Source organism: Ranitomeya variabilis, chromosome 7 (genome assembly GCF_051348905.1).
Source record: "Ranitomeya variabilis isolate aRanVar5 chromosome 7, aRanVar5.hap1, whole genome shotgun sequence".
Taxonomy (NCBI): Eukaryota; Metazoa; Chordata; class Amphibia; order Anura; family Dendrobatidae; genus Ranitomeya; species Ranitomeya variabilis.
In genome coordinates this window covers 209295846-209310200 of record NC_135238.1, presented here as the reverse complement: position 1 = coordinate 209310200, position 14355 = coordinate 209295846, and the positions used below count along the sequence as shown (strand labels likewise).

General features: G+C 44.3%; 1 protein-coding gene across 1 annotated transcript in view; it reads right to left on the bottom strand.

Moving 5' to 3' along the window:
• Positions 1–14355, bottom strand: part of TTC21B (tetratricopeptide repeat domain 21B) — a 96373-nt gene that overhangs the window by 22481 nt on the left and 59537 nt on the right. The window contains exons 14-21 of the mRNA XM_077272802.1: positions 12931–13155; positions 11076–11314; positions 10300–10372; positions 9774–9884; positions 9557–9695; positions 8122–8228; positions 7329–7517; positions 6007–6117 (exon numbers count right to left, since the gene is read on the bottom strand). Of these exons, the coding sequence (XP_077128917.1) occupies positions 6007–6117; positions 7329–7517; positions 8122–8228; positions 9557–9695; positions 9774–9884; positions 10300–10372; positions 11076–11314; positions 12931–13155 (1194 nt within the window). The remainder of the gene's footprint in view (positions 1–6006; positions 6118–7328; positions 7518–8121; positions 8229–9556; positions 9696–9773; positions 9885–10299; positions 10373–11075; positions 11315–12930; positions 13156–14355) is intronic.

The window sequence follows — 14355 nt, the reverse complement described above, 5'->3', positions numbered from 1 at the left end:
GGAGGGGAACTCCTGATATACTCACAGTCCTGTAATGCAGGTCCCCCTGTACCTGCGCGCTCCATCCTCAACCTCTTCTCTCAATCCATCATCCCCTTGTTAGGGAGGTGGAGAGGTGAGCTCTGCCGCAAGTATGCAACGCCATGTGATGTGGGCCTTGTATGTCGGGCCCCCGGAGAGGAACATTAGAGCCAGGCTCTATGTGCTCGCCGTCTTGCAGGGGGAAGGGAGATCGGGACCAAAGATGGAAACCCGTCGCCCCAGTAAAAATTGGCGTGCTCCAACGTCGCAGGAGAGGGACGGGGAGGTATACTCGCCGTGCTCGCCTGTTGTTGGTTCGGGGGAGAGCGGGTCCCATAAAAAAGGATCCGTCGCCCCCTTCACTCCGTTGAATAAAAAATAAAAATTTACAGAAAAATAAAAATTAAAATAAGAAAGTTGGGGTCTGAAAACAGACCCAAGTGCCTCCTACAGACACTAAGCAAGAACTGGTTAGCTGAGGGCCAGCAGGAGGGTGTATACTGCAGGGGAGGAGCTAACTTTCTTTGTATCACTTAGTGTCCTCCTAGTGGCAAGCAGCATAACACCCACGGTCTGTGTCCCCCAATGAGGCGTAGGAGAAATATAAAAGTTCAAATCACCCACCTTTCGTCAGATTCAAAATAAAACAATTAAAAGAAAAAAAAAACAAATATACACATATTTAGTATCGCCGCATTCAGAATCGCCCGATCTATCAATATAAAAAAAGAATTAACCCGATTGCTAAACGGCGTAATGAGAAAAAAATTCAAAACGTCAGAATTCCTTTTTTTAAGTCACAGCTACATTGCAATAAAATACAATAACGGGCGATCAAAAGATCATATCTACACCAAAATGGTATCAATAAAAACGTCAGCTCGGCGCACAAAATATAAGCCCTCACCCAACCCGAGAGCACAAAAAATGGAGACACTATGGGTATCGGGAAACGGTGCCATTTTTTTTTTTACCAAACTTTTTCACCACTTAAATAAAAAAGAACCTAGACATGTTTGGTGTCTATGAACTCATAATGACCTGGAGAATCATAATGGCAGGTCAGTTTTAGCATTTAGTGAACATGGTAAAAAAAAAACTAAAAACAATTGTGAAATTGCACTGTTTTTGCAATTTCACCAGACTTGGATTTTTTTTCCCATTTTCCAGTACATGATATGTTAAAGCCAATGGTGTCGTTCAAAAGTACATCTCGTCCCGCAAAAAACAAGCCCTCACATGGCCACACTGACTGAAAAATAAAAAAAGTTATGGCTAAGGGGAAAACGAAAATACCTCTGGTCAAGGGGTTAACCCCTTCATGACCCAGCTTATTTTGACCTTAATGACCTGGCCGTTTTTTGCAATTCTGACCAGTGTCCCTTTATGAGGTAATAACTCAGGAACGCTTCAACGGATCCTAGCGATTCTGACATTGTTTTTTCGTGACATATTGGGCTTCATGTTAGTGGTAAATTTAGGTCGATAATTTCTGCGTTTATTTGTGAAAAAAACGGAAATTTGCCGAAAATTTAGCAATTTTCACATTTTGAATTTTTATTCTGTTAAACCAGAGAGTTATGTGACACAAAATAGTTAATAAATAACGTTTCCCACATGTCTACTTTACATCAGCACAATTTTGGAAACAACATTTTTTTTTGATAGGAAGTTATAAGGGTTAAAATTTGACCAGTGATTTCTCATTTTTACAACAAAATTTACAAAACTATTTTTTTAGGGACCACCTCACATTTGAAGTCAGTTTGAGGGTTCTATATGGCTGAAAATACCCAAAAGTGACACCATTCTAAAAACTGCACCCCTCAAGGTGCTCAAAACCACATTCAAGAAGGTTTTTTTTAACCTTTCAGGTGTTTCACAGCAGCAGAAGCAACATGGAAGGAAAAAATGAACATTTAACTTTTTAGTCACAAAAATTATCTTTTAGCAACAATTTTTGTATTTTCCCAAGGGTAAAAGGAGAAACTGGACCACGAAAGTTGTTGTCCAATTTCTCCTGAGTACACTGATACCTCATATGTGGGGGTAAACCACTGTTTGGGCGCACGGCAGGGCTCGGAAGGGAAGGAGCGCCATTTGACTTTTTGAATGAAAAATTGGCTCCAATCTTTAGCGGACACCATGTCGCGTTTGGAGAGCCCCCGTGTGCCTAAACATTGGAGCTCCCCCACAAGTGACCCCATTTTGGAAACTAGACGCCCCAAGGAACTTATCTAGATGCATAGTGAGCACTTTAAACCAACAAGTGCTTCACAGAAGTTTATAACGCAGAGCCGTGAAAATAAAAAATAATTTTTTCTTTCCTCAAAAATGATTTTTAGCCCAGAATTTTTTATTTTCCCAAGGGTAACAGGAGAAATTGGACTCCAAATGTTGTTGTCCAGTTTGTCCTGAGTACGATGATACCCCATATGTGGGGGTAAACCACTGTTTGGGTGCACGGCAGGGCTTGGAAGGGAAGGCACGCCATTTGGCTTTTTGAATGGAAAATTAGCTCCAATCATTAGCGGACACCATGTCGCGTTTGGAGAGCCCCTGTGTGCCTAAACATTGGAGCTTCCCCATAAGTGACCCCATTTTGGAAACTAGACCTCCCAAGGAACTAATCTAGATGTGTGGTGAGCACTTTGAACCCCCAAGTGCTTCACAGAAGTTTATAACGCAGAGCCATGAAAATAAAAAAATTTTTTTTTTTAGCCCTGAATTTTTTATTTTCCCAAGGGTAACAGGAGAAATTTGACCCCAAAAGTTGTTGTCCAGTTTCTCCTGAGTACGCTGATACCCCATATGTGGGGGTAAACCACTGTTTGGGCACACGTCAGGGTTCGGAAGGGAGGTAGTGACGTTTTGAAATGCAGACTTTGATGGAATGCTCTGCGGGCGTCACGTTGCGTTTGCAGAGCCCCTGATGTGCCTAAACAGTAGAAACCCCCCACAAGTGACCCCATTTTGGAAACTAGACCCCCAAGGGAACTTATCTAGATGTGTGGTGAGCACTTTGAACCCCCAAGTGCTTCACAGAAGTTTATAACGCAGAGCCGTGAAAATAAAAAATCATTTTTCTTTCCTCAAAAATAATTTTTTAGCCCGCAATTTTTTATTTTCCCAAGGGTAACAGGAGAAATTGGACCCCAAAGGTTGTTGATCAGTTTCTCCTGAGTACGCTGGTACCCCATATGTGGGGGTAAAGCACTGTTTGGGCACACGTCGGGGCTCGGAAGGGAGAGAGCACCATTTGACTTTTTCAACGCAAGATTGGCTGGAATCAATGGTGGCGCCGTGTCGCGTTTGGAGACCCCCTGATGTGCCTAAAAAGTGGAAACCCCTCAATTCTAACTCCAACACTAACCCCAACACACCCCTAACCCTAATCCCAACCCTAACCACAACCCTAACCCCAACACACCCCTAACCCTAGTCTTAACCCTAATTCCAACCCTAACCCTAAGGCTATGTGCTCACGTTGCGGATTTGTGTGTGGATTTTTCCGCACAGTTTTTGAAAAATCTGCAGGTAAAACGCACTGCGCTTTACCTGCGGATTTACCGCAGATTTCCAGTGTTTTTTGTGTGGATTTCACCTGCGGATTCATATTATGGAGCAGGTGTAAAACACTGCGGAATCCGCACAAAGAATTGACATGCTGCGGAAAATACAACGCAGCGTTTCCGCGCTGTATTTTCCGCACCATGTTCACAGCGGATTTGGTTTTCCATAGATTTACGTGGTACTGTAAACGTGATGGAAAACTGATACGAATCCGCAGCGACCAATCCGCTGCGGATCCGCAGCCAAATCCGCACCGTGTGCACATAGCCTAATTCTAACCCTAATTCCAACCCTAACCCTAATTGCAACCCTAATTCTAACCCTAATTCTAACCCTAACCCTAATTCTAACCCTAGCCCTAAGTGCAACCCTAGCCCTAACTGAAACCCTAGCCCTAAGTGCAACCCTAGCCCTAAGTGCAACCCTAGCCCTAAGTGCAACCCTAGCCCTAAGTGCAACCCTAGCCCTAAGTGCAACCCTAGCCCTAAGTGCAACCCTAAGTGCAACCCTAGCCCTAAGTGCAACCCTAACCCTAAGTGCAACCCTAACCCTAAGTGCAACCCTAAGTGCAACCCTAGCCCTAAGTGCAACCCTAACCCTAAGTGCAACCCTAAGTGCAACCCTAACCCTAAGTGCAACCCTAACCCTAAGTGCAACCCTAGCCCTAAGTGCAACCCTAACCCTAAGTGCAACCCTAAGTGCAACCCTAACCCTAAGTGCAACCCTAACCCTAAGTGCAACCCTAACCCTAAGTGCAACCCTAACCCTAAGTGCAACCCTAACCCTAACCCTACTCCTAACCCTACCACTAACCCTAATGGAAAAACAAAAATAATTATATTTTCTGTATTTTATTATTGTCCCTACCTATGGGGGTGATAAAGGGGGGGGTTTATTTACTATTTTTTTTATTTTGATCGCTGTGATAGAACTTATCACAGCGACCAAAATGTATAGGAATGAATCTGCCGGCCGGCAGATTCGGCGGGCGCACTGCGCATGCGCCCGCCATTTTCCAAGATGGCGGCGCCCATGGAGAAGACGGCCGGGCACCGGGAGGGACATCGGAGCTAGGTAAGTATGGGGGTGGGGTGGGATCGGAACACGGGGGGGGAAATCGGAGGACCGGGGGAGCGGACAGGAGGACCTCAAAAATGATTTTTAGCCCAGAATTTTTTATTTTCCCAAGGGTAACAGGAGAAATTGGACCCCAAATGTTGTTGTCCAGTTTGTCCTGAGTACGATGATACCCCATATGTGGGGGTAAACCACTGTTTGGGTGCACGGCAGGGCTTGGAAGGGAAGGCACGCCATTTGGCTTTTTGAATGGAAAATTAGCTCCAATCATTAGCGGACACCATGTCGCGTTTGGAGAGCCCCTGTGTGCCTAAACATTGGAGCTCCCCCACAAGTGACCCCATTTTGGAAACTAGACCCTCCAAGGAACTTATCTAGATGCATAGTGAGCACTTTAAACCAACAAGTGCTTCACAGAAGTTTATAACGCAGAGCCGTGAAAATAAAAAATAATTTTTTCTTCCTCAAAAATGATTTTTAGCCCAGAATTTTTTATTTTCCCAAGGGTAACAGGAGAAATTGGACCCCAAAAGTTGTTGTCCAGTTTGTCCTGAGTACGATGATACCCCATATGTGGTGAAATATTATAAATCGCTCTGATTGGCTGTTTCACTTTCAACAGCCAATCAGAGCGATCGTAGCCACGAGGGGGTGAAGCCACCCCCACTGGGCTGAAGTACCACTCCCCCTGTCCCTGCAGATCGGGTGAAATTGGAGTTAACCCTTTCACCCGATCTGCAGGGACGTGATCTTTCCATGACGCCACATAGGCGTCATGGGTCGGATTGGCACCGACTTTCATGACGCCTACGTGGCGTCAAAGGTCGGGAAGGGGTTAAGGGTCATTCTAAAGAAAATCTGCTTGTCCTCGTGAAATCCGCAGCGGAGGATAAATATCCAGCTTCATAAAAACGCAAACTTTTTATTTAGAAAATAAGTTAAAAGGATTCCATATTGAGATTGTCAAAAGCAACGCGCTTCGAACACAAACTGAGTTCTTTGTCAAAGCAATTTTGTCTGGACCATTTTTGAAGTTTAGTTTGAAATTATGTTCAAATTTCCTTTTTCTTTTTGTTCATTTTCTTGTGTTGTTCCGATATACACAAAGGAAATAACCGTGTTTATAACAAAACATGCGTAGTAGCAATAATTTTCTGGGAGGAATACTTCATTTTCAGGATCAATTTCATATATATATATATATATATATATATATATATATATATATATATATATATATATATATATATATACATACACATACATGCATACATACATATATATATATATATATATATATATATATATATATATATATATATATATAGCACTTACCATAGTGGCAGCCTCGTCGTGCTCGTCGCTCCTCAGTAGAAGCGCGCACTGCTGCTGACAGGAGTCGATGTCATCCTGCGCCAGGTAGAGATGCGCCAGCTCCATTATAACCTGCACGGTGAGGGAAAGCCGGGTATAAGCACGAGAAACCACAAATATCAAAACTATCAGTGCTCCGCATGAAACAATACACATCGCAACTTTATTATGTGGATGTAGGAGTGAAATCCAATGAGAATTCTGCTATATAAACCCTTCATGAGCGGGAGATTTATTTCTGCTTTTGGCCTTTCCAGAGCAGTACGAACAAATATAAATATATATATACACACATACACACACACACACACACACATGATGGGCCATTTATATGGATACACCTGGGTGGGCCATTTATAAAGTTGGATCCAAAATGCCCGACTTCAAAATGGCCCCCATGGTCATCACCCATCTTGAAAAGTTTTCCCCCTCCTATGTACTAATGTGTCACAAACAGGAAGTTGATATCACCAACCATTCCCATTTTATTTAGGTGTATCCATATAATTGGCCCTCCCTGTATATATATATATTTTTTGCTTTATGGCATTTACTTTACAGATTAAATAATTTTATACAGTGATAAAACAAGCTTTTGTGGTGATGCAGAAATACAGAATGTGTTGTTTTTTTTCAATTTCTTTACTTTTAAAGAGGGGAAAAGGGATAGTGGGGTCATTAGAAATTTTATTAAGATTTTAAATGTTTTTTAACTTTTTTAAAAAAAAACTTTATATTCTCTTTTTAATCCCCATAATCTACGATGGCTTGTACTATACCACAGTAAGGCTGGGTTCACATTACATTATGGGCGTCCGTTAGACGGACTACGTTACACAGCAGCATAACGTGCTTACGTTTACAGCAGCCCGTTACCGTATGTGTTGAACAGGCTGCTGTAAAAGTAATGTGAACCTAGCCTTACAATAAATAGCAAAAATCATATAAAACACAGGCAGCAGGCACCCTTTGTGTGTGACGCAGGTGCAGCTCCTGAGCCAGCGCCACATACCCACACCTGTATGTGCCATCAACCGCCTACATTGGGGAGAGGTAATGTGACAATGAGCAGAGCAGGGGTAACCCCTGAACCCCCCCAGAGGTATGCCGTAGTGGGACCTGAAGTAAGTAGATTATGTGTGAAAGCCAAAAGACCTTACTATATGGATGTACGGCCTCAAGGACTATAACAGACGTCGTCTACATCTCTGTTCTCGCGGCTCCGGTGCCGGAGTGAGCAGAAGTGAGAGAAATACACAGCGATGTCTGGTGACGCTCCTCACCTTGTTATCCGTCTCACAGTAGACTAGTGCCTCCTTATAAAACTTGATGGCCTTCTCATAGTCTCGCTGGACGGCCGCGTGTCTTGCAATTTCTGTGGAGATTTCTGCTGCCAGAGACTTTTGGGCAGGGACAGCATCCGGCTGCTCGAGCTGAGCTCTCTTCAGCACCCTGGCTTGTATCTCCCGGGACTGGTAACAGAATATTTAGAACACATGTCTGTCAATCAAAGAAGTCCTCCATCTCTGCAAAAGTGACGCCCTACCCTCTGATAGGCCACCAATGTCAGGTAAGTTCTGGCTCCTAGTACCATCGTAGGTGGTTAATAGCAGCGATCAGAGCCAAGCTCCGATCACTGCTGTTACAGGCAGATGTCGGCTGTATTATACAGCCGGCATCCCCAGGTATGGTGCGGGCTCAGCTCCCAACTCCGCTCACAAGATCCACACCATACATTTACAGCAGATGTTGGGGAGAGGTTAGAAAGGGTTTTCAGGCATTTTTCAATATCCGCCTATCTTTTACCAGGATTTCGTTTTCCTACCATAGACGGTAATACATTTTGCATATTTAGGTTCCGGCTAATAGAGCGTCACACAACTTTCCACTACATTGTGTTCCAATTTATCCCGATTTTTCAAGATCACCAATTGCCGTAATCCAGTAAGAACCTCCACTGTTTACGTCCAATTAATAACCTGTCCATCACAAGCAGTATCTGCTAAATCTGGAAGACCCCTGTAAAGTTATGTAACATCTGTGATGTGAGCAAACATAAGAAAGCCTGAGGATTACCCTCTGTAAAGACACAATCGCATCTTCCGTCTTTTCCATCTTACTATAAGTTTTAGCAAGAAGAACCAGGTAGCGGCTGTCGTCCATGAGCGGCGATAATTCATTGACTAAAGAGGACGAAACAAAAGTGATGGATGGGATTAACCCTCACACACAACACAATAGACTTCTTGTAAAAAAATTACAATATTGTAGGCACCCCCCCCACAAAAAAAAAAGAATGGAAACGTAATGGGGGCATGTCAAATGGTTTAACCATGCAGACGCCCCCAATGCACTTCTAGACTGGCATCACTGTTATTATAGTACTGGGCCCTATACAGCCATACATAAGACCTAAACCCAGGTATATGTATAAGACCTAAACCCAGGTATATGTGTAAGACCTAAACCCAGGTATATGTGTAAGACCTAAACCCAGGTATATCTATAACACCTAAACCCAGGTATCTGTATAACACCTAAACCCAGGTATAAGGCCTAAACCCAGGTATATGTATAGGTATATGGTGCCGGGAAAGGTCAGAGAGGCCCGGCGCCTGCACACTGCAGTACTTTGCTCTGCCCTCAACAGGGCAGATAAAGTACGCCTGCGCCGGAGCCGCAGCGTGAAGACAAGAAGAGGACGTCATCCTATGAAGATGGGAAGCCCCGGACCACGACGCCCATCGGACCGGACCGCAGTGGGACCACCCCTGGGTGAGTATAATCTAACCTCTTTTTCTCATGTTTCAGGATACATCGGGGGCTTATCTACAGCAATCGGGGGCTTATCTACAGCATTACAGAATGCTGTAGATAAGCCCCTGATGCCGGTGGGCTTAGCTCACCTTCGATTTTGGGGGTGACAGGTTCCCTTTAACTCCACTGCAATGGACGCAGAATAAATCGACATTTGCAAATTTCAAATTGGCAGCGCTGGCAAAATTAATCTGTGGTTTATCTCTGCAGGGTGTGGATGACATTTTGTGTAAAATAAGCAGATTTCCCATGAGCAAAGCCACAATGAAAAATTCGCTATGTGTAGGACCCATAGGAATGTTCTTAGAGTTAATAAAAAAGATCCATTACTTTTCTGGTAAATCATGTGCCATCCCAACAGTGCCACTACGTGGCTCCATTTACTCACAAGCCCACTGCAGACAATCACTGGCCGCAGCGGTCTAGTGCTATCCACTGGCCATCATGGCCAATGTTTGGCTGTGGCAGCCACACAGATCAACTGGAAGCAGCGGTGGATACTCAGCGCTGGACCAGGAGAGGGTAAGTAAAGACATTTTTTTTTTTAACTGGGCATATAGGGAACGTTTTTTAAAACTCCTTTAATACCATTTACACTTTTAAGGAGGCACCAGTGAATTTGTTACGGGGGCTGTAATAGTCGCTTCCTCTGGGCCCCCCGATCTGTTTGGACCCTAAGTAGCACACGCCATACCCGCCTCGTGATCCAGCGCCTGCTGAAGGACCCGCTCAGCTTTTTCATATTGCTTCAGTTTAAGCAAGAGCTCGGCCAAGTCGTATCGGAGGAAGTTCTGATGGCCGCTTTTCAGGGCGGTTTCATAGTAGCTAATCGCCTAGTAATATAAAAACAGAAATATTAGTACCTTACACATTACCTGAAAAAAAGAAGATGAAGCAGTGAGAGGCAGAACCTTGGTGTAATTATGAGTCTTGATCAAGGCTTTCCCGATTTTGCTGGCGAGCGCTCCATCTTTAGGATTCTTCTTTAATGCCTGTTCATAGATCTCAATGGCTTTTTCGGGCTATTGTGGCATAAAAAATCATCAACAGTAAATATGCACTGTTGTAAATATACCGTACTTCAGAGGATTAAAGCTCCCGCAATCTAGCAAATCAAACGCTCAGTTGGCAGAGACAGAAGCGGTTAATAATCCATTCTGTCTTCTCGTTCCAGCCTAATAAGGGCTCAGTGTGCGCCGAGAGTACAGACGGCCTCCAGATCTGCTCTGTTTTCCCTCAAAGCTGCAGCTCAATCTATTTTCTTATAAAACATTATAAAGCCCCTCTAGTTGTTAAAAGGGTATCTGCATATCATGAAATGACGGCATGTCGCTAGCATATGCAGTCACTTTGTGATCGGAGGGTTTCCTATCTCGGCTACCGTTGTATCTACCTGGTCAATGATACATTAACACACACGTCAGACAAGAAACGTACCTCCTGAATATTCATGTAGGCATCGCCGAGCAGCAGGTACGTATGGGAGCTGGGCACTTTCTCTAACAAATCTCTAAAGGGAAAAAAAAAATAGATATGACGTGCCTACCGAGCTTATATCTGTTCACAAGGCACCAGAAATTCCACCGTCTCCTGAACTCTGACAAAACTCTACATATATTTGTATAAAAATAAAATAATGATATCAATTGGAGCGCTACTATTCCCATACTCATTAAAATGTCTACATACATTCAATGCAATGATTGCACCACTAGGGGGAGCTAAGCACACTGTGTATACACACTGATAGCAGTATGCAAGTAACCCATAAACTCCCTCTCCTGCAGGGGTGGGCAATTCATTTTCCCGAAGGGCTGTATGAGAGAATGTGACTGTTATGGGGGGCCGAACCAGTGGGCTGAAATTCTGCTCAATATTAATATTAACTGTATCACTTAATATTGTGCAGAATTAAGTATACTGAAATCCCTCTATATGCCACACACAGCCCCTAACATACAGTATTTCTCAGCCATGTAACCCATAAGGAAGCGCGCTGACATCAGTTTAGGGATGGCGGTGGCAGACGGATAATGCAAAAGCAACTTTTATTTCCAGCTTGGTGGCAATGGAAAGGGTGAGGAGTGAGAATATGTTAAGGCATAATCAATAAACCCCTCACTCTTGTGGCTTTCTACATAGGATACGTGCGGAATGGAAGACCCCTGTAGGAAAGGCATGAAAGACACGGTGACCATTTTCCTGCACATCACCTATAGCAGCCGATGTAGAGCTTCTTGTCTTTCCTGTGCTGGAGATAAATGTCAGCCATTTTCTCCTGGGTCTGGACAAAATACGGCTGCTCTGGAGAAACGTTTCGGAGCATGGACAAAGCTTGTTCCACATCCCCGTGACACAGGGCTAGCTCGGCGTTGGCTATCATGAGGCGCAGCTCCTCCGCTGTCCCGGAGAATTCATTGATCGCATCTTGTAACACTTTGGCAGCTTCGTGCTGAAGATGGAAAAATAAAAGGGAAAGTGGAAAAGATTCATTATAAGAGGCAGGATAGATACAGCACACAAATATTCTGTAAATTAAAGGTGTCTCTCTCCTAAGAGAAAACACCTCTCCGAGTGCAGCCATTGTGGAGATCTAGTAATCCGGCATCCACAGCTACAGACGGCCATGCAGATGTCGCCGTTCATTTAATTTTACTGCAAGGCAATAATACTAAGGCTCCATCACCGATTTTGCTTGCGGTGCAATGCTCCCGGCTGCCTTGCTGTACAGGAAAAGCCACCACGTAAATACATTTATCTCTATTAAGCGATGGAACCACCAATGATCCCGAGAACAGGACCCGGTCTGAACGTAGCAGGTGCATCTCTGCGGCCTTCATTCTACATGGGACTGCCGGAGATACTGAGTAAGTACTGAGCTCGGCAGTATCCCTGTTCTCTAATGGTCGGACCCTCGGCGACCAATGCGTTACTCTAAGCAATGGTGGCCAGGCTCAGTTGCACAGGCAAAGAAGCTGAAACGCTTTCTCCATTCTCATGATCTACGATAGTGGGGATCTTGCTTTTAAAGTGTAAATAAACTTTTGTATAAAATGTATTGATATGTTTTAGACCCTTTAATTCTGAGCAGGTTGGTGGGGATCCAGGTCAATTGCTTAAAAAAAACTTTTAAAAGTGTGTAGCTCAAATGTCAGGAGCACACGTGCACATCAGAGAACGGATTAAAGCTCCACTCCAGAGTTTTATTTTATTGCACGGCTGGAGTGGTGCCTTTAAATGTAATTCCTCCGCACCCTGTCTCATACGCACCTGCCTCCGCCGCCTTCATCCTTTTATAGCTTCGCTCCAGCCAGTCTCTGGCAAAAAGAGACCTGCCGGCAGCTCTGGTGTTTCATGGAGCGGTGCGGAGGTGACTTTTCTATACAAGTCTATGAGCGCCTCGTTCTGGCTCTCATACACTTGTATTGAGCTCTTTTGACATAACTTCTAACTTACGGCCAGAATGGGCACAAGATGGCGCAGCGGAATCAGAGCACCGGAGGGCGAGTAGATGACCAGGGGCATGGGGCTTACATTGAAAGCGCCACTCCAGTGATGAAAAGAAACCCTGCTGGAGTGGAGCTTTAAGTAAAAAGTCTTAAGAGCACAATTCTCCTGCCTGACAGAGCAGAGATGTAGTGGGAAGCCTGACTGAGTCCGCACTTACAGTTGTGCGCTCCTATGACTTCTTCCGACCCATGAGCTGCCCACTTCTAAGAGGTCTATGGAATGATCTGTGGGGTCTCAGCAATATACTAAGAATTAAAAGGTGTAAAACATATATTTAAAAAAAAAAAAAAAATGTGTACCTACTCATTAAATGTGCCTATAAATCCCTTCTTACGAACACTCTGCCGGTATACAATTCTTATTAATGGATTACAGAGAAGAGTGAGGTTTTCTATGCACTTGCAAACCTGCCATGTAGCTGTGTAAACGGCTTTGGTGGTTGTTTTTTTATTAGGACGGCCCTATGAAAATCATTGTAAAGAATATTTCTTAGAACTAAAACACCAAGTTCTCTAGCAGTGATGAGACCGGTGTGGGCGGACGCTTTCCCTCCATTACCTGCTCTCCGTTCATGCGATGACACTCGACAAGCTCCAGGAAGATGGACACTCGGTCACTTGCGCCAATTTCGACTTTTCGTCCTTTTGCCTTTAGAGAAGATCCGGCCTTTTTCATTCCCGGTAAGCTCATTGCCATCTGTAGTGTTTTAATGGCCTCCTGAATTTCTCCCATTCGTTTCTGGGTCTGCGCTTTCAGGAGATTGTACAATGGAGATTCCCGTATCTGTAATGAAGAGCACAAACCTTTATATGTCACCAGACTTGGAGCCAGGAAGCTCCAATGTACTCAGATTAAAGAGGCAAGACACAAGCGCAGGTTATAGGGGTGCTGTAACTTTAAATATGTCCGAGCAGTTCAGGCTGCCGCTGACATGAGGAACAGCTGATCGGCGGAGGTGCCGAGTGTCGCACACACCGCTCAGACATTAATGTTCTATTCTAATAGTAGGCCTTCAATGTTAAAGACCCAGTCAAACCCCTTTAAAGCAGATCTGTCACCAGGTTTGACCCATATGAGTTACGGCCACCACCTTTCAGGCCTGATATCTGCACCCAACCCGACCTGCAAGAGAAGAAAACAACCTTTTATTATACTGACCTGCGGGGTGGTCCGCTCAGAGGGGTGTCTGGTCTTGGTCCAGGGCCTCCCTTCTTCTTGCGATGCCGTCCTCCTTCTTGCTTCGTGTGGATGATGCGTCCCTACATCATCCACACAATCTCAAGGAGAGAGCAAAGTACTGCAGTGCGCAGAAAGGTCAGAGAGGTCCAGCACCTGCACATGATGCCGGTGAAGACTCTGTGGATGACGTAGGGAGGCATCATCCACACGAAGCAAGCAGGAGGACGGCGTGGCAAGAAGAAAGGCACCGGACCAAAAGCATCAACACCCCTTGGACTGGACCGCCCCGCAGGTGAGTATAACAAAAGGTCTTCATCTTCTCTTACAGGTCGGGTTGGGGGCAGATACACAGGGTTATAGAATGCTGTATATCATCCCTGAAAGGTGGTGGCCATATCTCATATCGGCCAAACCTGGTGACAGGTTCCCTTTAACCCCTTCATGACCCAGCCTATTTTGACCTTAATGACCTGGCCATTTTTTGCAATTCTGACCAGTGTCACTTTATGAGGTAATAACTCAGGAACGCTTCAACGGATCCTAGCGATTCTGAGACTGTTTTTTCGTGACATATTGGGCTTCATGTTAGTGGTAAATTTAGGTCGATAATTTCTGAGTTTATTTGTGAAAAAAACGGAAATTTGGCAAAAATTTTGAAAATTTTGCAATTTTCACATTTTGAATTTTTATTCTGTTAAAACAGAGAGTTTAACATTTCCCACATGTCTACTTTACATCAGCACAATTTTGGAAACAACATTTCTTTTTTGCTAGGAAGTTATAAGGGTTAAAATTTGACCAGTG